The 23907-nt window shown below is 39.7% G+C and overlaps 1 protein-coding gene across 2 annotated transcripts in view; it reads right to left on the bottom strand.

The window, feature by feature from the left end:
- Positions 1–17033: 17033 nt before the first annotated feature.
- The window catches only part of LOC124789109 (zinc finger and SCAN domain-containing protein 12-like), a 63011-nt gene continuing 56137 nt past the window's right edge, over positions 17034–23907 (bottom strand). For both annotated transcript variants that reach the window (XM_047256400.1, XM_047256406.1), the window contains exon 10: positions 17034–20381. In XM_047256400.1, the coding sequence (XP_047112356.1) occupies positions 20025–20381 (357 nt within the window). In that variant the 3' untranslated portion in view covers positions 17034–20024. The remainder of the gene's footprint in view (positions 20382–23907) is intronic.

Raw genomic sequence — 23907 nt, 5'->3', positions numbered from 1 at the left:
TAGAATTTAATTGAAAAAATACAGCTCCTAAGGTGACTGAAAACAAATTAGGGTATTAAAAATGATCATTATTCTGGCTATAGTTGTTTTTCTACTTTAGTATTAAAAAATCTTGTACTGATGTTACTGGGTACATCCTGTACAAAGCCCACTTAAAATAACTTCCAGTAACATAGTAGAAATGTTCATGTATAAGTGTTTGCTTTGTCAATATTTGCAGTGCTTACTAGTCAGTTGCTACTACTATTATATTACCACACACAGATAAGAAAAAGTCTGTCATTTTTAGCTGAATATTTATATTATTTCTGACCAAACAAGTTTCACCTATTCATACTAGGCACCATTAGTGTTTGAAAAATGAAAATTGGTAATTCTCAAGATCAATACCTCTTCAACTTCTTGAATCATCGTGTGAAGAGAAATTGGATACGACGACAGTAATCATTTTGTAATTTTTGGCAGGAGGTTGAATGCTCGTCAGTATGTGGCAAGGATGAAAATCCCTGTTATCATACTCTTCATGACCAATGCATGTGCCCCAAGTCATTTTGGCATGTGAAAGTACAAATGTAAGAAAAATGGTTGTGGGGACCTCATCTTTGATGATACAAAATATCACACAGTTGAAACTCTTTGGCAGTAGGGTTGTCCTCAGTTCACTGTGAATGATTGTATTGTGTGCAGGTGTTTTGTCTATATGTACCATTGGTTGTAATAAATTCTTGTTAACCTCACTCACTAGCATCCAGCTTTATCTCACAGACCTACTGCACTAGAATTTCTACATGGTGGACAAAATTAGCTTCTAACAGTTGTTTTGCTATGTTAATGTGTACCTTACCTCATTCCTCATCCTCAAATGCTGTCTTTCTTTAAGAATATTAATGATTTAATGAATTCGTGCCAACCACAGAAATTATTGTTTCTAACCAGTATATGACTATTTCTACAGGAAGCCAGATATTGTGATTCACTGTAATACTCAAGAGTGGAAACACAGACATGTTGAACCATGGGTTGTCAAAGATACGTGATTGGAATGTGTGGTGTCCGTTCTTTCAGACATGGCCAAAAGAATAGACACCACGCATTCATATAATTGATTCGCCTCAATGGGCAATGAATCCACAACCTTCAGTGTGGATGCCCGTTTATGTTTGACTTCCTATGGGAATCTACAATTAGCGAACATGAAGAACATGAATGGAAACTGAGAATAGGTGGTGCTACTTGGGAATGTGAGTCAGTCCATGCATTTGCGATTAATGCGGTATCCAGCAGTGGTTAATGCAACTGCCTAGTGAACAAAGATCCCAGATTGGAGTCCCAGTCAGACACACATTTTCACTTGTCGTCACTGATTCCGCATAAAGACCCGATGCGGATCTCTTTAGTTGTTGAAGTGGCATAAAAGTTTCAATTAAATATCTCTATAGACAGAATCAAAATATGGCCACCAAATAAAGTAATTTAGTCAGGACTAAGTTATTGACATTGGATAATAAGAAAGTCAACAAATTTTATCCGTAGATTGTGACAGTATTTACACATACAATTCAGTGTCTGTATAGTAGAATCAAGTGGAGCCTACGAGTCAGTAGGTAAAGCAATCCTAGGCTCTAAAAGCAAATGGCACTGCCAGTAATGACTCATGGATGTGAATGCTGGACATTAACAAGGCAGCAGACCAGAAAAATAGTGCCCACATAGAAGAGATTCCCTATAAGAATAACAGGTATATCAATGTGATGCAAGCAGCAATCTGAAGGAGTCAGGGAACGGGAATTGATGGTAGTGTATGGGTGGGGAGACAAAAACACTCTCTGGTGGAGTGTGCAGGGATTGTACTGACAACAGACGCAGTGTCAGGAGGTTGTGAGGCAGGGAGGTAGGGAAAAAAGGGGAGTGGGGACAGACAGGCAGAAACATTGACAGGAAACTGCAAATAAACATGGAGGGAGAGGAGAATGGGGAGAAGATGACAGGACAGAGGGGGTGGAAACTATTGGGTGGAGGGTGCATGAACAGCATGTTACCGTATGTTGAGGCCGGGATAATTACGGGAGCAAAGAGTGTGCTGTAAGGATAACATCCATCTGTGCAGTTCAACGAAGCTGGTGGTGGAAGTAAGATGGCTTGGGTAGTAAAGCATCAAGTGTGTTATGTTCATCAGCTACATGTTGTCACACAGGGTGATCTACACTCTTGGCCACAGTTTGGCAGTGGCCGTTCATCCTGGTGGATAGCTGGCACATAGCCACACCAATATAAAAGGCTGTGCAATGACTGCAGCAGAGTTTGTAAATGACATGGCTACTTTCACATGTGACCAGGCCCCTGATGCATTGCACAGCCTCTTATATTGGTATGACTACCAACCACTTGTCCACCAGAATGAACAGGCACTGCCAAACTGTGGCCAAGAGCAAAGCAGAACCCCCTGTGGCACAACATGCAGCTGAACATAATACACTTGATTTCAGTGGCTGATTCACTACATGCACCATCTGGATCCTTCCCTTTTCTGAACTGTGCAGATGGCAGTTATTCTTAAAACACATTCTCTGCTCCTGTAATTGTCTCGGCCTCAACCTATGGTAACATACTGTCCCCGAACCCTCCACCCAACAGTTTCCACCCCCTTTGTCCTATCATTCCCTTCCCATTCTCATCTCCCACCTTGTTTATTTGTAGCCCTCTGCCAACGCATCTGCCCATCTTTCCCCACTCACCTTTTCTGCTCCTTTTTTTCCCACCTCCCTGCCCCACAACCTCTTGATGCTGAATCTGTTATCAGTTTTGTCTCTGCACACTTCACCAGACAGCACTTGTCCCCCCCCCCCCCCCCCCACACACACACACACACACACACACACATCGCTGCTTGCATCCCATGTGATGTTGAATTGTGGCCCTGTGACAGTGGAGTTGGCAGTCATGTGTGCGTGAGTTGTGCTTGCTTGTGTGTGTGAATGCTCTGCACTCTCTTTTACTGATGAAGTCTGTGGCCAAAAGCTTTATATAAGTCTCTTTTAATTGTGCCTGTTTGCAACTTGACATGTCTTCTTTATGGTAAGTAGCAATCTGTCCTTTCCTACATTGTTAATTATGAGACCAAGGCTGTTGAGGGCATTACTACCCAGAAATGGTTTAATCCTTGATGCTGATATAAAGAGATAGAGGAAAAACAGCCAAACTGCATACTTAGAGTTCTCTACAGCACAACCAAGTTTTGAATCTGCAGAAAGTAACTTTTGGTTAAATCATAGAATTATTAATCTCATAACAATCAAGCAATGGAAACTCCAGGATGGAATGTAACAATATAATGAAAAGGAAAGTTGCCACTCGCAATATAGCAAAGATGCTAAGTTGCAGATCACACAACAAAACACTGTCACAAATAAAGCTTTTGCCCAGTAAGGCCTTTGTCAAAAATACACACACACACACACACACACACACACACACACACACACACACACACACACACACACACGACTGCAGCCCCAGGCAACTGAAGCGACACTGCGAGCAGCAGCATCAGTGTATGATGGAAGTGGTGACTGGGTGGGGGTAAGGAGGAGGCTGGGGCAGGGAGAGGGAGGCATAGTAGGGTAGGGGTGGCGAACAGTGAAGTGCTGCTGGGGTGTGTGCAGGGACGAGGTGGAGAGAGAATAGGGCAGCTATGTGCAGTCAGGAGGTTAGACGCAGTCAGGGGGTTAGACAGAGGGCAGGGGAGAGGTGGCGAGGGAGGGTATGGGGGTCGTGGAAAAGGAGAGAGGTAACAAGACTGTTTGCAATGGTGGAATGAGGGCTGCGTAGTGCTCGGGTGGGAACAGGGAAGGAGCAGATGGGTGAGGACAATTATTAACAGAGGTTGAGGCCAGGATGGTTACGGAAATGTAGACTACATTAGAGGGAAAGTTCCAACCTGTACAATTCAAAGAAGCTGGTGTTGGTGGGAAGGACCCATATGGCACAGGCTGTGAAGCAGTAATTGAAATTAAGGATGCCATGTTTGGCAGCATGCTCAGCAAAAGTGTGGTCCACTTGTTTCTTGGCCACAGTTTGTCAGTGGCTATTCATGTGGACAGACAGGTTGTTGATTGTCATGCCCACATAGAATGCAGCACAGTAGTTGCAGCTTAGCTTGTAGATCACATAACTGGTTTCACAGGTAGCCGTGCCTTTGATGGGATAGGTGATGTTTGTGACTGGACTGGAGTAGGTGGTGGAGGGAGGACGTACGGGGCAGCACTTGCATCTAGGTCTATTACAGGGGTATGGACCATGAGGTAAGGGATTGGGAGCAGGGGTTGTGTAGGGGTGGACGAGTATATTGTGTAGGTTTGGTGGATGGTGGAATACCACTGTGGGAGGTGTGTGGAGGATAGTGGGCAGGACATTTCTCATTTCAGGGCACAACGATAGGTAGCTGAAATCCTGGTAGAGAATGTAATTCAGTAATTGGCCAGTTACTGTGCCCCCACTGAGAGAATCTGCTCTTGCAGACCAACACCTTCAACCTATTACTTGGAACCTACCCTCCTATATAAAAGATACCAACCATTTCCTCCACTGACTCTCCACAGTTCCCGCACCTTTAATCACAGTGCCCTGCTTGTCACTATTGATGCCACCTCCGTTCTTTAAATTAACATCCCTAATATCCATGGCCTTACCAGTATTGAACACTATCCTTTCCAACACCCGATGGATTCCATACCAACAACCTCCATCCTAGACGCAACAATTACTTGTGCTTTGAAGGCATTACCTGCAAGCAAATCCAGGGTACAGCTTTGGGCACCCGCATGGCACCATCCTATGCCAACCTATTCATGCGCCATCTAGAGGAATACTTCCTAAACACCCAGAATCATAAACCCCTCACTTGGTGCAGGTTCAGCAATGACATCTTTGGGAAATGGATCGAGGGTGAGGACACCCTATCCACATTCCTCCAGAGCCTCAACGACTTCGCCCCATTTACTTCAGCTGGTCCTACAGAACCCAACAAGCCACCTTCCTAGATGATCTTCACCTGAAAGATGGCTACATCAGTACCTCTGACCATATCAAACCTACTATCTATCAGCAATACCTCCACTTCGACAACTTCCACCCATTTCATACCAAGAAGTCTCTTACATGTAGCCAAGCCACCCATGGTCGTTGCGTCTGTGGTGGCAAGCGGTCCCTCTTGAAATATACCAAGGGTCTCACTGAAGCCTTCACAGACCATATCTTGTATAAAAACAAATCTCTCGTGCCTTACCTATCAAGTCTCTCACCACCTCCCAAAGTCCAACCGTCTGGCCACAGAGGAGCATTCCGCTCGGAACTCAGTAACACGGAGGACTGGAGCAACTGAATTACATTCTCTGCCAGGGTTTTGACTACCTCTCATTGTGCCCTGAAATGAGAAATGTCCTGACCACTATCCTTCATACACCTCCCACACTGGTATTCCACAGTCCACTGAACCTACACAATATACTCGTCCATCACTACACAACCCCTGCTCCCAACCCCTTACCTCATGGCGTTGCAGGGGCATACCATATAATAGACATAGATGTAAGTCCTGTTCTGTAATTCCTCCCACCACCACCTGCTCAGTCTGGTCACAAACATCACCTGTCCCATCAAAGGCAGGGCTATCTGTGAAACCAGTCATGTGATCTACAAGCTAAGCTTTAATCACTGCGCTGCATTCTATGTGGACATGACAATCAACAACCTGTCTGTCCACATGAATAGCCACCGACAAACTGCAGCCAAGAAACAAGTGAACCACCCTTTTTCTGAGCGCGCTGCCAAATATGACATACTTAATTTCAAAATCTGCTCCACAGCGTGTGCCATATAGATCCTTCCCACCCATACCAGCTTTTTTGAATTGTGCAAGTGCAAGTGAGAACTTTCCCTCCCATATATCCTACGTTCCCATAACCCTCCTGGCCTCAACCTTCGTTAGTCATTGTCGTTAGTCATTGTCCTCACCCATTCAGCCTCTTCTCTGTTCCTATCCCAGCACTTACACAGCCTTCATTCCACCATTGCACCCAGTCTTTTTACCTCTCTCCTTTCCCACTACCCCCCCCCCCCATCCCCTCCCCACCTCTCCCCTGCCCGCCTGTCTAACCTCCTGACTGCGCATAGCTGCCCTGCCCTCTCTCCACCTCATCCCTGTGCACTCCCCAGCAGCACTTCCCTGTGCACTACCCCTACTCTACTATCCCTCCCCCTACCTCCCCCAGCCTCTTCCATGTCCCCACCCAGTTGCCACTCCCATCATGCACTGGTGCTGCTGCTCGCAGTGTGGCTTCAGTTGCCTGAGACTGCAGTCATGTGTGTGTGTTTTTGATGAAAGCCTTATTGGCTGAAAGCTTTATTTGTGACAGTCTTTTTGTTGTGCCTATCTGCGGCTCAGCATTTCTGTTATATGGTGAGTGGCAACTTTCCTTTTCATAATTTGATTAATCTCAAAACATACATTTCATTCAGATACATGTTGAATCTCAAAACATACATTTCATTCAGATACATGTTGCACATCATAAACATGATAAAACATAATAACTATTAAAATACAACTAATGAGTTGCTACTGGAAGTAAACTAGTACTATACTGTGAAACACTGAAATGGCAGTCATTTCTTCCATATGTTATATTCCTTTGTTCTATAGCTGCCAATGTCCACCTCCTTGGCCAAGTGGCCAGTGTGGTTGACTACCATGTGGGGGGGGGGGGGGGGGGGTCAGATCCAATTCCTGGCTCGGTTGGAGATTTTATTGACTTGGGGATTGGGTGTTGCGTTATTCTCATCATCATGTCATCATAACCATCATCAATGGACAGACTGCTGAAGTGGCATCAGATAAAAAGACACACCAGTCGGCCAATCAACCTCAGATGGGGTTTCCTGGCATATAATGCCATACAATCATTTCATTCCATAAATGCCAATATGAAATTTTTCTTTAACTTATGACCATAAGTCAATGATGATGTCAACACACTGTCATTTCAACTGTAGACACCATCAAAATAGCATCATAATAAAAAAAAATTCATTGACAGACAGACACTTGTATTTGACACAGATTATGTGCCAACATACTACTTGGTTCACATTTCTGTTGCCAGTATGGATCATATTTCAACAATCAAGCTGTGAGAGCTACTTTGCTATCGGCAAGCAGGCTCTGATGGAAATATGCTATAGGATGGAGAAAAACTGTGTCATCACAAAATTTTAACTCTGGATAGCTGATGCCAGTAGGAACCAAAACTACTAATGTTGTGTAGGTGAACAACGCACCATTTTTAAACTGCGGAAACTTGGCGCCACATGCTCCAATTGGCCATGGGATTGCCCTGTTGCCATTCATCAGTTGACAGGCAGCATAATGGTTGTCGGTTCACACATACAAACATCTCTCACGCCATCACTGCCACAACGTGATATGCACATGTGTCGAACAGGCTTTGCTGTTTGTCTCCATCTCATGTCAGAGTCAATCACATGTAAGCTTCACTTTTGAGCACACACACATCACCTGTGATTTAGCCATACAGTAAGCATGGTGGCACAGTATTCGTTTGAAGAACAAGATATGGTTTTTGTTTACAGACTAGCCGATGGTAATGTGCATGTAGTTCGATGGTTGTATGAGGAACGGTACCCAGTAAGATGCCACCCACACCAACAAACATTTACAGCAATCCACCGGTGACTTGGCAAAACGGGCTCGTTAGTGGGATAGCATGATGATGCTGGAAGACCTCGAACACGATGGGATGCTGCATTTGAAGAGACTGTTCTCGAGCGCTTCGAGGAAGCACCTACAACAAATACTCGATTAGATGGACACAACGGGGGGGTCACTTATTGGTTAGTTGGGGGGGGGGGGGGGTTTGAGGGATGATGGCTAGCATCCATTTAGTTTCCACCCTGTCCAAGACCTAAATCCTGTGGTGGACTGTGAACACAGGCTAGGGTTTTGTCTGTGGTTTCTGCAACATGTGTGAGATCCCTACTTCCACACCATTGTGTTGTTTACCAACGAGTGCACCTTCCATCGGATGGCCTTTACAACACCAAAACATTCATTACTGGGCAAGGGAAAATCCTCATGTCACATACATCCATGGACACCAGGAACGATTTTTGCTCAACATTTGGGCTAGCATTGTGGGTGACCATGTGATTGGGATGGTCCGCCTACCTCCTCGATTTACTGGGGCAAATTTCCTTCACTTTTTGCAAGAAACTCTACGTCACACCACCCGACTTTTTCCTGTGGGGATTCTCCAAGGTTCCAGTTCACCCACCCGGATGTGAACCACCTTGAAAAATGCCACCAATCACATCAGGGCAATGTCAGGAATCTTTGAAAGTGTTTGGCGAAACACCGTTCAACGTTACCAGGCTTTTGTCGTGTCAGAGGGTCGCCATTTAGAGCACCTGCTTTGAGTAAACAATGTCCTAGCTACAAAAAAGGCCCTTTTCAGGGTGGACACATTTTGTGAAAGACTTTCTGTATGTGAACTAACAGCTGTTGATGGGCTTGTTTCCGGTGTGTCTTATCAAGAAACAACAACGGATACGTTGGGACGCCAGTGGATTCGCCCTCAAGCCCCCAGAGTGGTAGGCTTGGTAGGCTGGCATGCTACCACCTAGCATGTGGGCTGTCTTGGATACATCGCGATCTCTGGCAGGCAAAGCATTCACGGTCATGCGTTGTCCAGAGCATCCGGCAACAGGGCAACCCTGCGGCCAATTGGAGCACATGGTGCCAAGTTTCTGCAGTTTAAAAATTGTGCGTTGGCGTTGTCAGCCTACACAACATCAGTAATTTCGGTTCCTATTGGCATCAGCTATCCAAGGTTAAAATTTCATGCCACAATTTTTCTCCACCCTTATCTGTCTGTTTAGTTGTCTTATAGCAATTTTCTGGAGTTTAAATATCTAGCATGTGCTATTTGTGCTTCCCCAAAGAAAACTACGTTCATTCATAGATTGGAAATAACTGTGATAACCTAAGACCGGAGTAGTGCAGGTGTAGGTATAATAATAAATGAGAAAATAGGAATGTAGATAAGCTACTGTAAACAGCATAGTGAACATATTATACTAGCCAAAACAGACATGTAGCTGACATCTGCCAAGTAGCTCCATGCTAGCTCCACAGATAATAGAGACATCGAACTTACAATGAGATAAAAAAATTATTCCATTAGTTAAGAGAGATGAAAATTTATTGTGATGGAAGATTGGAGTTCATTTGCAAGGAAAGGAATGAAAGGAGACGCTGCCTGATAGATTTTGCACAGTGTATAACTTAATCACTGTTTACATTTGGTTTCAAAATCAGAAAAAAAACATTTTATGCTAGAAAGAGATTTACCTGACAATAAAAAGTTTCAGTTATATTATATAGTAGTAATAGTAGTAAGACAGCTATGTAGACATCAGAAGTTAAATTATGAAACATTTCCAGGGGCAGAGGATTATATAATCAAAAAGACAAGGCCCAATAAAAATCAGTGGATACTGCATAAACTACTGAATTTAATTGATGTAAGGAGAAAATATAAAAATACAGCATGTGAAGCAGGCCAAAAGGGAATACAGAGTTCTTAAATATGAGCACAAAAAATTGGCAAAGGAGAAATGCAGAGCTATAAAAGCACACATGCATGGCTATGGGAGAGATAAAAGCTGCATATAGGAACATTAAAAAGACCTCTGATAAAAAGAGAAGCAACTGTTTGACTACTAAGAGATGAGATGGCAAGCCACTGCTGAGCAAAGAAGGGAAGGCTGAAAAGTGAAAGGAATATACAGGACAATACAAGGGAAACAAAATATTGCGGAAAGGGAAAAGGAACTAGGTGGAAATTAGATTGGAGGTATTATACTCTGAGAGAGCTCTAAAAGTCCTAACTCAAAACAAAGCCTCTGGAGTAGATAACATCCCCTCAGAATTATTGAGACTTTTGGGAGAGCAATCCATGATATACATTTTGGAATTCTGAAAGTAGTAGAGATAAAATACAAGATGCAAGAGGTTATCTACGATCAAGGGCGCTGACTTATAAAACATGTTGGGGGGGGGGGGGGGGGGAGCATACTGGGGGTCTTGCCCTGGGGAATTTTCTAAATTTTAGATGAAAAATAGTGAGGTTTAAAGTTTTTTAAGCATTTTAGAGTCATATGACCAACATTAGAACCCCAAAAACTGGACTCTCGATAACTCGACACTCTGGGAAACTCGACAAGCCTGACACATTTTATTGGCCTTGAAAAAAAGAAACAAAACATAAACACACACGGTATTTTCATAAAAAGATAATTTAATTTACAGTAATAATCATGCTTATAGACTATTATGGAGCAGTGAATATATAGCTCTTAAAAAACTGAAATTATATTTAAATAAATCCTAAACTATCATTACAAGAATGAAATACAAAATATCGCTGTCACACAGTAATAGCACTTTGATTAATAAGTGACATAGCTAATTTAAACTTACTTTGAATAAGGCTCAGGTTTCATTAAATAAAAACAATATCTCGGAGTTGATGCTTTAATACAATTAATGCAGTATACCTAATACTTTCAGTCAATATGTACGTAAATAGTGGGTCTTAATTGGGTCTTACACCCTAAAAATATTTAAGTATTTGAAAATAACTCATACAGTACTATAGTAATACAGTACTAAACTAGTACTAATATTTCGAAACTGAAAATTTAACATTATGTATGTATTTAATTCTCTATTTTATAAAGATTTTTAATATTGCTCTAAATGCCATTATTAGGGATAGTGTGTCTTTAGAAAGGTGCAAATGTCGACCGTCTGACTGGATTACTGAATATGAAGTCACTGATGACTGGTCAGATATTCAATTCATCTAAAACATCTCGGTGGGCATGAAGAACAGCCAAGTTGTTCAATCACTTCTGTCCCATTGTTGATCGGAGATATGACTTCAGATGTCCAAGGGCGCTAAATGACCATTCTGCTGTTGCTGTCTTGATTGGAACTACTTGGAGAAGTTTGATGCACTTCGCTGCTTTAGATAACATTTCTCCAACTGCAGGCCCTTGTGTAATGTACTTTCTTACACCATGCATGTTTTTTAAGACCAGTTGTTTTTTATTAGCAATATCGACTGACATATTCAATTGTAAGGGCAGTCTCTCAATGTCTAGATCATTTTTGAAAAACTCAGTTGATTTTTCCAAATTTGTTTCACCTCTGTTTACTAAGAGCAAGCACTCTTGTTCAACTGCAATGACCTGTGCGAGTCCACATGAGGTAAACCACTCAGTAATGCAAGACTGCACAGTTTCGCAAACTTCACTGTAAATAGCTTTGTAGCCTTTGGGGTTTTGAAAGTGTGCGGTGAGCTCGCTTCGTTGTTATCATGCTTCTTTGGTATACTTCGATTTCGAGGCAGCGAAGGATCAACAACTTGTGAAGGGTTTTCTTTTAAACACAATTCCCAAAAGTGATCAAAACTACCACACCTTCCATTCAATACACAAATCAAGCCGTCATACATTTCTTCCAGATCAGCAACACTTAGATGAGAGCATTGAATTTTTTCATTGACATCCTCTACTGGGTTCATTGCAAGACAATAAAGACATAAAAGGAAATAAGTCTTGAACTGTAACATTGACTCTAGGTAGCCTGCACATTTATAACTGCCTCTGTTTTGTCCTCTGCAGAAAATGTTTCAAAAAGCTCTAGAAGTTCTTCAAAGTTTTTCAAGATTCTCAGGATACTAGAAGCTCGCATAGTCCATTGAGTCGGGCAAAGGGGTCATAGACCAGCTTGGTCATTGGCACTCTCACAATGTATGCTTCTGAAAAGTTCCATCCTTTTGGTGAATTCTCTTACGATGTTTATTAAGTACTTGGCTAAAGCCATATATAATGGCGGAGACTGTCTACAACTGCCAAATCTAAACTGTGAGCAGTGCAGTGCACATAACGTGCTTTTGGTTGTATATCCAAAACTAACTTTTTTTTTAGTCCTTTGAACTTACCTCCCATATTCGAGGCACCATCATAGCACTGTCCTCTTAAGTTATCCATTGGAAAATCAAGGCGAGCAAAAACATCTTTTAAAATACTAAACAGAGTTTTTGATTCAGTGCTGGGTGTCTCGTACAAGCCAATGACAAAAGTCTTCATTGATGATTAAGGAATCATTGACAGTACAAATACAAAATGACACTTGTTCGTGAATCAAAGAATCACTTGTTTCATCAACCATAATAGAAAAATGGTCAGTCTTCTTGATTGAAGCCAATTCCTTTTTCAACACAGACTTTTCTAGTAGATCAATGATATCGTTTTGAATATCAAGGGATGTCCACTTATACCCCGAATGCCCTAACCAATCAATGTAATTCTTTCGAAGTTTCAACAATTGGAAAAAAAAAAGAACAAAAAATTGAGTTTACATCCTCGTGCCCTCTTAATTGCTAGTCCTTGTTGGCATAGAAATTGCACGGTAGTAAAAATTGTCTCAAGAGCTAGACAGCCTTTCTTCATATCACTATCTAACTGTTCATTCAATTGGGAGGCCACACTTCGGTTAGTGATAGAATTTAGTTTCAGAACACCTTCTTTATGCGTAAACATATTTTCATGAAGACAGAATTTTTCCAAAGCCTTTTTCCAGTTATAAAACCCTACAGAAGTAATGCATCTCCATTTTTTGACGAAAATTGTAAGAGATTTTTAGCATCTGCCTCTTTGCAGGTTTTGCAAAAAAACTTTTTCAGTAGATGCTTCATATTCTAGCCATGTATATTTGATCAACCAAGACTTCTGAAATGATCTTCCCTTACCGGATTGTCCACGTTTCGGCTGTGAACGGTTCTCACCAGAAGACAACGAAGGCAACTGATGACACAATTGTTGGAGGTTGACTTCGGTATCATCAAATTCCACGTGCGCCTTTTTGGTAACAAATTTATCCATTGTAAACTTTACACTAAGAGACTAAAGTAAACAAATAAAATATAGTCATATAAAATAGGTGACCAGACACTAAAGTCGGAACACTAAACACGTCTGCAGCATGCGCACAATGTAACTATCCACATTGAATGACTGTGACAGCAGGGTGGGCTTTATATAGACACGGCATTGTAATGTCTTGAGGCTTCAAGGCGATGCGAGGCGGAGGGTTCCAGGCGCTTCTGCTCCAGTCCTTGTGATGTCGCTGTGGCCACAGTGCTGGTCTGCCGGCGCCAGACTTAACCCGAAGGTTCGTGCACCAGGACAAATTCTAAGTGTGCCAGCAACACCATAACACTATCATGATTCACACCATTCATTTTCAATTGACCTGCTTACTACTGCAATAATTATTTGTTTTAAGTCATTACTGAATGTATTTTAAAAGGTAACTATCATCAAACAAGGAAAATAAAAAATTCCAACATAATTTTGTGATTTTACAAAGCATAATATAACTAATAATTTTCTTAAATTATTGAACGGGGGGGGGGGGGGGGGGGGGGGGTTCTGCAATTGTAAGAGTCAAAGGACATAGAAGAAAAGTAGTAGTTGAGAAGGGAGAGACATCTATGCATGTACCTTGTACTGGATCTTATTCATTCTCTATACTGAGCACGATGTAAAGATAACCTAGTAGAAATTTGGAAAGAAAATTAATGTTCAGTGGAAAAAAATACAAACTTTGAGGTTTGACGGTGACATTGTAAATCTTCCAGACAGCCGTGCTTGGTAGCCTCGCAGTCTGAGGCGCCTCGCCACGGATTCGCATGGCACACCCCCTTTGGAGGTTCGAGTCTTCCCTTGGGCATGGGTGTGTCTGTTGTCCTTAGTGTACGTTAGTTTAAGTTCGATTAAGTAGTGTGTAAGCCTAGGGACTGGGACTGATGACCTCAGCAGTTTCGTTCCATAGGAACTTACCACAAATTTTCTGCCGGACAGCACAAAGCCTATGGAAGATCAGTTGAACAGAATTGATGTCTTGGAAAGAAGTTATAAGGTGAACATCAACAGTATATGTATTCCACTGTCAAAGGTATCAGAATGATTTTTGCTTATAACATGCAACTCTGTCATTTCCAGACTAAGGTCCTTTGCCTCAAATTAATACATTTACCCTTTTCAACAATCCTTGAAAGTTTGTATCATTGCCATGTATGTCTCATAGAAACACCTTGGCTTTGTAAAGGAAACCTTGCTTTTGGAACTCTTGGAATAATGATCAGTTCTTGTCTCATTGTTAACAAATGCAAAGGACTGTTGTGTTCCTTCACATCATCACTCATCCTAGCTCTAAGGCAGACAGGATTTATTGCACCACTTCAAATGAGACGATTTTAACTACCCATCATAAAGTTCAGATTTGACTCCAAGTAATTATTATTATTTTTCATGATATCAAAGGGTGTTTTATGTACAGGTGATTCGACACTGACACAGAACTTCAAGATGCCATCAATGACTAGCTGCAGTCTCAGATGGCACAAACTGATGAGTCTACAAACTGGTCAGTACAATAAATAATTCTGAGTACACTCTAATACAATTTTTGTAGGTGTATCGATGTCCAACTTGTAACAGAATGTGATTTCTTTCTGGACAGCCCTCTAACAGTATGACAATTATTGAACTATATGAAATAAAATCATCGTAACTTCTGAATGGTTTGTGTTACAATGTTCAAACTGCGCAGTTGTGTACCGATATACTGTACAAAATATTAAAATGTGTGATGAAAAGTCAGACACAAAACAAAGTAAAATGAAAATAGAAAAAAAAACCTCTGAAAATGTGCTTGCAATTAGCTCTCATAATGGTAATTTATAATAAAATGAAATAATAATGGCACAAACAGACTCTATAAGATAACCGTATAGTATCTCTATGATAATAGATTAGTCCTTTACTCGCTGACAAAAGGAACTAAAAAGACCAGTGTTATTACACACTCTCTGTTCTAGTCTTGAAGCTAACACATGTTATGGCGTCCATTACGCATTGTAAGTTGTAAATTTAAAATAATATATGATAATTTATGCTGATTGTGTATTTTTTCCTTCATATGCCTAGTGACCTTCATGCAGAAATAAAAATATTATTTGTAAGGTTTTCAGCACACTGGATAAATGACAAGAATGGTCAAACAATCGACCATTCTTGGCAGACATCTTGCGTAGGAAAAATTTCGTTATAAATTTCATTGCTTTCCATCATCAACAGATGCATTAAAATATTTGCACCATACTTATTAAGGAAAAGAACGTGAATATACTATTTTATGTTGTATGAAAGTAAAAACTAAGAACATTCCATTAAGATCAGATATTGGCCACTTCTTGGCAAGATGAACATTAGTATGTTAAGAAATACTTTCTTTCAATATAAGGTTTCTTTTAATTACATTTCACTACAGTAAAGATATCCTGCAGCAATATTTTAATGTGATAACACGACATACAATTCCTGAGATTGTTTTTTTAAATTCTTTTGTCAGTATGAATGCTCCACGTAGATTTCAGTTTTAACATATGCTAAAAGTGCCTCACCCAATCCTATATTAGCAAGGCGGTGAGTCGCACACTGTTGAATAATCAGAGTTCAGGGAATTATTTTACGAAAGTATAAATTCAGGTCCCACATGGTATCATGATTTTTTCGTGTGTCCACTCCCCTAAATAAATGCTCTATTCACACTCTTGCTGGGCGTAAACATCAGTAAAGTTAAGTGGTAAAATCTTACGTTCGCTGAATACACCGTAAGTATACTTACGACGGTGTACGGACCTGAGTGGTAATGGCACAGTTGGCCACTGGGAATGATGGGAATTAGTATGTGCATGGTTTGGTTTAACTGACTTTCATGTGGATGGATTCATCAATAAACAAAATTGATGCATTTGGGTAACTGAGAACCCGTTTTCTGCAATTAAGAAGTCTCTTCACCCTCAATGTCCAGTCATGGAATAATCTGTGTGATATTCCTTGATGGCACAGTGACTACTAAACTGTATGTGAAAGTTTTGGAGATGATTCCATCTCCATTATCCAAAGTGGTCCCGATTTCAACAAGATGTGGCTCATGCAAGATGGAGCTCGACCCCATTGAAGCAGGAGAGTGTTTGATATCCTGGAGAAGCTCTTTGGGGACCACACTCTGGCTCTGGGGTACCCAGAGGCCATTGGCATGGGCCTCAATTGACCACCATATTCTCTGGATCTGAACGCATGCAACTCCTTTTTGTGGGGCTACAGCAATAACTCCAAAACTATTGCTGAAGTGAAAACAGCCATTCAGGAGGTCATCAACAGCATTGATGTTCTAACACTTCAGTGCGTCATACAGAATTTTGCTATTCATCTGCACCACATCATTGCCAATGACGGCAAGCATATTGAACATGTCATAACTTAAATCTGAATATCTGCAGTGATGTTTACATGTTGAATAAAGTTTGTGCATGCTGAAGTTTGTAACTAATTTACGTTCTTTTTCATATAGTTCAATAATTGTCACCTTGTATTAACAATGCCAACACTGTTTAAAAGTGCAAAATCTTCACAAGGAAGATTAGAACTAAGCATACCATTGACATAATCACTAGAGATGGTGTGCAAAGGAACTATCCTGGCATTTACCTTAATCAATTTCATAAAACCTTGGAAAAGCTACACCTACCTGGTACTTGATGCAGAAATACAACTTCATTATTCACAGGACTCTGATTCAAATATACTTGTATACATAAATTATTGTGAACTGCTCCTATAAAGCTGTATACACTGATAAAAAAATTAGGGGATCAGATAATATATCGTCCATTAGAGGATACAGTTTCAGAAGCAATATGATGTACTGGAATATACAGTTGCAAGGGATGTCTAATGATTGTCCACCTAGTTCTGGATGAGAATAAAATGGTGATCAAATTATTTAACATCTAAAATTTCAAAAAAAATATAAAGCACTTTATTTCACACATTTAAAAATCCTGTGATGAACTGATACCAGACTTATGAGTATTATATTCACAGAATATAAGTATGTCCTTTCTCGATAGCTTGAGCTATTGTAAGGCAAACAATGACCACATTACATAAATAAATGTAACAGATCAAATGTTCTGCTGATTTCTATGCCTTCATAATACCTGCAGATTCTGCAAAATGCAATTACCCAATATGTAATACTATCTTCAATGGTAAAATTTAGAATTTTCCAAACTTTGAAGATACAGTTACATGAGATTATTAAAAGAAATTAATGAGTTCAGCAATGAGATGAAGATAAAATAACAATTTACAACTAAGGATACATACAAATGATATAAGTCCTTTTGACATTTTCTGTAGAAAATACTACACCTTATTAATATCTTGAAACTATGTTTTCATCTCATCAGACTATCAAATTAAAAATAGAGCAAGTTTTTTTTGCAGAAAACTACAATTACTTGAATGTCTAATACTAACAGAAAGACAAATAGTTAAATCATTACAGCCCTGAAACACATTTCTGGGCCATACACATTATTAATGGATATACACATTATTTCAGGCAGTTAAAAATGAAGAAAAAGAAGAACTGTAAAGCTCTTAATTTCTTGTAAATATGTGGCAGTCCCACACAATGAAAGCTTCTTGTTAAAACAACTACTGCACTCACTTGGTGTTGTAAGCAATTGATATCAATTATAGCAATCTTTGCTACTATATGGTCACTTAAAATCTTGACAGAGCATGACCAATATTAGATGAGTTGAATTAGTTAGCAAGTAAAACATTCTATTTCCCAGACATCAGCAGATCACCAGTTACACACAAAATGGAACTTCAGTCAGTGGAGCAGTTAACAAAGAAAGTAGCAGTGAAATGTCAGTCACTCTCAAAAATCTAATACCTATGAAGTTAAAGACAAGTGGCACTGAGAGATGTTGACAAATTAGATATAATGGGAGGGAAGGCTAGGAAAAGAAAATGACATGCAAGAAGAACAAAAGATAAATGAAGATACAAGTAAATTCAATAACAAAGGAAGACCACCCACATTAGTTTGTTTACAACTTATTAAATCTCCTGGTGAGGATTTGGAATCATCTTCAGCTCATTATCTTATAACTGCAAAACTTTTCCTGTACAATTTCATCCACTACATACTTTAGCTGCATCACATTTATAAACTATTCCAACAAAACTAAGAAACAAATGGCTGACATGCAACCCCTCTATCTTTTTCTGTTGGTATGGCAACCACAACTGATTGATATTAACTGGAGATTCTCTCTTTATAGTTTCTTTTTCATTCCCAACTGCCCTCTCCCTCTCCCAGCAAGCAAATCTGTTCCTCTGTCCCTTTCCATCCTCTAATTTTTTTTTACTTTCCCTTTTTCTTCCAGTCTCTCTTTCTCTCCTGAAGTTTACATTTTAGTCTAGTGTTTTCAGTTCTTGCACTCTCTGCCCAACTTTGACTCTTCTAAGATTCTTTGTATGATATACCTGTGTCACCTGTACTACCCCTTCCACCATTTGTAATGTTTTTGGTGTTTGAATATCATCTGTTGTTGACATTTCAAGTATATTCCCTGACATGCTGCAGCATTCTTAACCTGAAATTTACATTAGCTTTACTATTTTAGCTTCTTAAAAGCTTCATTTCCTTCATATCCTATCCTTTTCTACATGAGAGAACCTTGCAAATGTCCAGTGATATGCTGCTGACTGGAAAAAAAGGGGTGGATAGACAGAAAATTGGAAGAAACATCTGAATCAATGATGGTACCAATAAAATCATCAAGTTTCCATGATCTGAATCAACAAGTTTATCAGTAGCTATGTTCATTACCTGTCTTAATGACAAATTAGAAACATCCAATGAAACAATAAAAACTACTAACAATGATTGATTTGCACTATAATCATTAATACAACAATCTTTCAATATTAGCTTTGATAAGCTTCATAACACGTATTCGTTTAGAAGATATCTGACTTTGTCAAAAGGTGGAAAATGTGTTGAATACTTGATGAAAGTACATGGTAATACTGCAATACTGAAAATATGAGAACAGACCAGCTGCAATATTGTTTGTGAATCCCGCTTGCATGTATAAATATCTTTACATCATCATTCCAAAATATGTAAATTAACAAATTAAATAGTTGTCTCTAGGCTTCTACTGAGACAGCAGATGAAATCACTCAAATGGCAACCTATACAAATGATCTGCTTAGGGGTATCAACACCACAAGCCAGCATCTCACATAAGGTTGCAATACTGCTTGGTTCCCAACTATGTGACTATTTATCAGCAACATAAAGGTGGGTAGTTTCTTTTCATTATACATCTGTCTCACAATGAAGAGAGACAGAAAAGTTACAAAAATGGTTTTTAATACACATTGTGCAACATAGTTACTTAAGAGAAGACAATACTTATCATCAAAACAATACAACATCACATGGGCAAGCACTGTAATAGATTAAGCAATACATTGATATCTTGTGATAAAAACTTTGTAACCTTTTAACACATAGTGCTAAACTCTTGAAAGTACAATCTAGATGGTTACTGTTTATAATATGATTTTATGTTTATGTAAAAGATTACAAAACACACTAACATTTAATCAAACGCATTCATGGTTTGGTGATGAGTACTTAAAAAAATCCAAAAATTACTGTAAAAATGCGATAAAAATACATTTTCTCAATTTGTTCCCATCATTTCCACTAAGAGTTATACAACTGTTAGTATACTGCCTATATATTCTGGCACAGTAAAGATGCATGGAACATATTACACATTTCATCCTTTTCACCAAAGCACAACATGTTGCAAGTGTTACTACAGAAGGCCTTCCTTCGGTAACAGTGTTGTTTTTTCATACTCTCAAGACAATTACGAAAATAGGGGTTTCACAAAATGAGAAGAAACTTCACAGAGCTACCTAAACTGGCACTGTCACAGAGGCATTATGTGATGGGGATGGTGTTGATGATGGTGGTGGGATTGTGTGTGCATAGCAATATGCATATGCTCTGGATGGTAGATTTGCAGTTGTGGTGGAGTTGGTTGTGAATGGTGTGGCTGTAGAGCAGACTGGTGGTACAGTGTTTCCGTAATTACTGGTAACTGAGTAACTCCCAACTGTTGCTGTTGCTGCTGCTGCTGCAGGGATGGCGGTGGCGGTGGGGGAGGTGGTGGTGGTGGTGGCGGTGCTGGTGGAGGCTGGCACACAGCAACATGAAGAGAGCCTGACTGTAGCTGCTGTTGCTGTGGCTGAACTTGTTGCTGAGATTGCTGTTGTTGAATCAAATGCTGCAAAACAATATTTACAGTTTTGTTTACTAACATTTTTTTACCAGCATTAAAATATTAAGCCTGCCATTCTAGTAATTTTATTGGAATTACATTGACAGATGACAACCCACCACAATTCAACACACATTTAATAATCACTATTATGCTTCACTGCATGTCAACTAAAATGGAATCTGATGAGATACATTACTGAACATACCGGTAATTTATGAATTGTATGGAGAGCAATATTAGGTATGATATACCAACTACCATATTTTTAAAATATACTATAAATTATATCTACTATTACAACAATATGGGCCCTTGTTCTAGGTTTTATACCAATTCAATAGGTTTTATGTAAAAAATCTATAGAAAAAGAAACCTGCATTGATGAGAGGAAAGGAAGGCAGAAAATAATTTCTTACCCCTAGCAATACCAACACCTTTTCGATAATGTATTACCAACAAGGGGAGTGCGGGGGTGCTACTGTACGACAAACATCAAAGCAACAAAAAATGCAAATTTTGTTAGTTGTTGTTGACTTTTATTGACATCATACTTGTTAAACAGATACTGATGCTTAATAGCATTGAGAACCTGAAGATACTGAATACAAGATTTTTAGACTACAGGTTTTTATAACAATGAAAACAATCAATTACTGACAAAATTATCTAATTAGATAGATAAAAAATCTACTCACCAAGCAGCAGCGGAACACACACACACACACACACACACACACACACACACACACACACAAAAAGGCAGTTGTAATTGGCAAGCTTTCAGAGCCAGTGGCTTCTTGTTCAGGCAGAAGGATTGAAGGAGAAGAAAGAAGGGGGAAGGAAAAGGACTGGAGAGGTCTAGGAAAAGTGGTAGATTTTGGGAAATTCACCCACAACTGCAGGTCAGGGGAAACTTACCATATGGGATGAGAAGGAAAGACTGATTGTTGGGGACTGCATTGGACGAGATTTGAAAACCTGAGAGCTTAAAAGGTGGAAGACAGGGTAATATTCAGACAAAGATAACTGCTTAAACACCAAGCATGAGTTGATAAGACTGAAAAGCTAAGTGCATTGTACATAACAGACGTGGGACGGGGGTGGTGAAAAATAGGCTGGAAAGACAAAGAAAGATGTAGAAAACCAAAATGGAGTGAAGAAAAGAGTAGTTACAATGCAGAAATGCTGAGATGGAAGAAATTAATTAATTTGCCTTAATTTACATTAATTTCTTCCATCTCAGCATTTCTTCACTGTAACTACTCTTCGCTTCACTCTGTTTTCGTTTTCTACATCCTTTATTGTCCTTTCCATCTATTTTTCACTGCCCTCTTCCCACATCTGTACGTACAATGCACTTAGCATTTCACTCTTATTAACTCATGCATGATGTTTAAGAGTAATCTCTGTCTGCATATTATCCTGTCTTCCACCAAGCTCTCAGATTTTCAAATCTCGTTTGATGCAGTCCTCAACGATTAGTCTTTCCTTTTCACAGGAAGCGGTTATTAGGGTAGCGGAGTATGTGTGGCACACACATGGGGCTTTTTTAGCTTAGAGAATCCCTCTCTTGGGATCAAAGACGATTTGCATGTTAAATAAGCCACAGTAACCTTACAGAATCTCAGTCCTCGCAGATCAGAGATAGAAAAGATTAATATGATTTTAGTAAACTGCAGGAGCATCCAAGGAAAAGTCCCAGAATTAGTATCACTTACTGAAGGTTATAATGCACAGATAGTATTGAGAACAGAAAGCTGGTTGAAACCAGGTGTCTATGACAACAAAATCCTAAGTTCAGATTGGAATGTTTATCGTACGGATAGGTTAGTCACCAATGGTGGTGGTGTGTTTATTGCAGTACAAAATTCGACAAAATCTAGCGAGGTTATCACGGATTCCGAAAATGAATTAATATGGGTGAAACTGAGTATCAAAGAGTGGTCAAAAATGATGATCAGACCACCTGGGTCAGGATCTGTAGTTGTAGAGCACTTCAGACAGAACTTGTAGAATATCATTAGTAATTTTCTTGATCACGCCGTTATAATAGGGGGTGACTTCAACTTACCAGTTATAGATTGGGAGTGTTATGCCATCAAAACTGGTGCCAGAGACAGGGATTTGTGTTTCACTTTTCTGGATGTCTTGTCCAAAAATTACCTTCAGCAGATAGTTGGAGAACCAACTAATGAGGATAACATCTTAGACCTCCAGGCAACAAACAGACCTGAACTTATCAGATCAGTTAACGTAGAGGAAGGTATCAGGGATTATAAGGCTGTGACAGCATCTACGACATTGGATCCTACAAGGAATGTTAATGAAGGTAGGAAGATACATTTGCGCAGCAAGGGTGACGGGATACAAATTTCAAACTACCTTAGCAGTCAGCATCAAATATTCAGTGATGAGGATGAAGATGTGGAGAACAAATGGAAAAAATTCAAAAGCATTGTTCGATATGGCCTAGACAAGTATGTTCCGAGTAAGGTTTTAACGGATGGGAAAGATCCACCGTGGTTTAATAGCTGCGTTAGAAATGCGCTACGTAAACTAAGAGCACTTCATCTCAGATTCGAGAGAAGTAAAAACCTAGCTGACAAACAAAAGCTGAACAAAGTGAAAATGGGTATAAGGAGAGCAATGAGAGAAGCATTCACGATTTTGAAAGTAAGACATTGTTAACCGACCTGAGTAAAAATCCTAAGAGATTCTGGTCGTATGTAAAATCAGTAAGTGGGTCAAAATCATCTGTTCATTCTCTCAGTGCCCACACTGGCACCGCAATGGAAGATAACAGAGAGAAGACCGAAATACTGAATTCGGTCTCCCGAAGTTGTTTCACTGCAGAAGACTGTAAAACTGTCCCTCCTTTCAATCGTCATATGAATGTCGAAATGGCAGATATTGAAATAACCGATCACGGAACTGAAAAGCAGCTAAATTGCTTAGTATTGGAAAGGTGTCAGGACCAGATGAGATACCTATAAGATTCTATAAAGATTATTTGAAAGAACTTGCTCCCCTTCCTGCAGTAATTTATCACAGAGCGCTTGAGCAATGAAATGTACCTAACGACTGGAAAAAAGTGCAGGTCATTCCCATTTTCAAGAAAGGCCATAAGACAGATCCACACAATTACAGACCTATATTGTTGATGTCAATCTGTTGTAGAATTATGGAACAAGTTTTATGCTCAAGAATTATGACTTTTTGGAAAATGAACATCTCCTCTATAAAAATCAACATTGATTCTGTAAAAAGAAACCCTGTGAAACTCAGCTTGCTCTGTTCCTCCACGAGACCCACAGCGCAGTGGACAATGGTGCTCAGGTTGATGTCGTGTTCCTTGATTTCAGTAAGGCATTTGACACACTGCCCCCGTTGCCGTTTAATGAAAAAAAATACGAGCTTACAGAGTATCGGGGCAGACTTGCAATTGGATTCAATACTTTCTTGCAGACAGATCTCAACATGTCACTCTTAATGGAACAAAATTGACAGGTGTATAGGTAATACCACAGGA

The sequence above is a fragment of the Schistocerca piceifrons genome, chromosome 1, assembly GCF_021461385.2.
Source record: "Schistocerca piceifrons isolate TAMUIC-IGC-003096 chromosome 1, iqSchPice1.1, whole genome shotgun sequence".
NCBI classification, from domain to species: Eukaryota; Metazoa; Arthropoda; class Insecta; order Orthoptera; family Acrididae; genus Schistocerca; species Schistocerca piceifrons.
The sequence above is the reverse complement of the archived record's forward strand: the minus strand, read 5'-3'. Positions and strand labels throughout refer to the sequence as shown.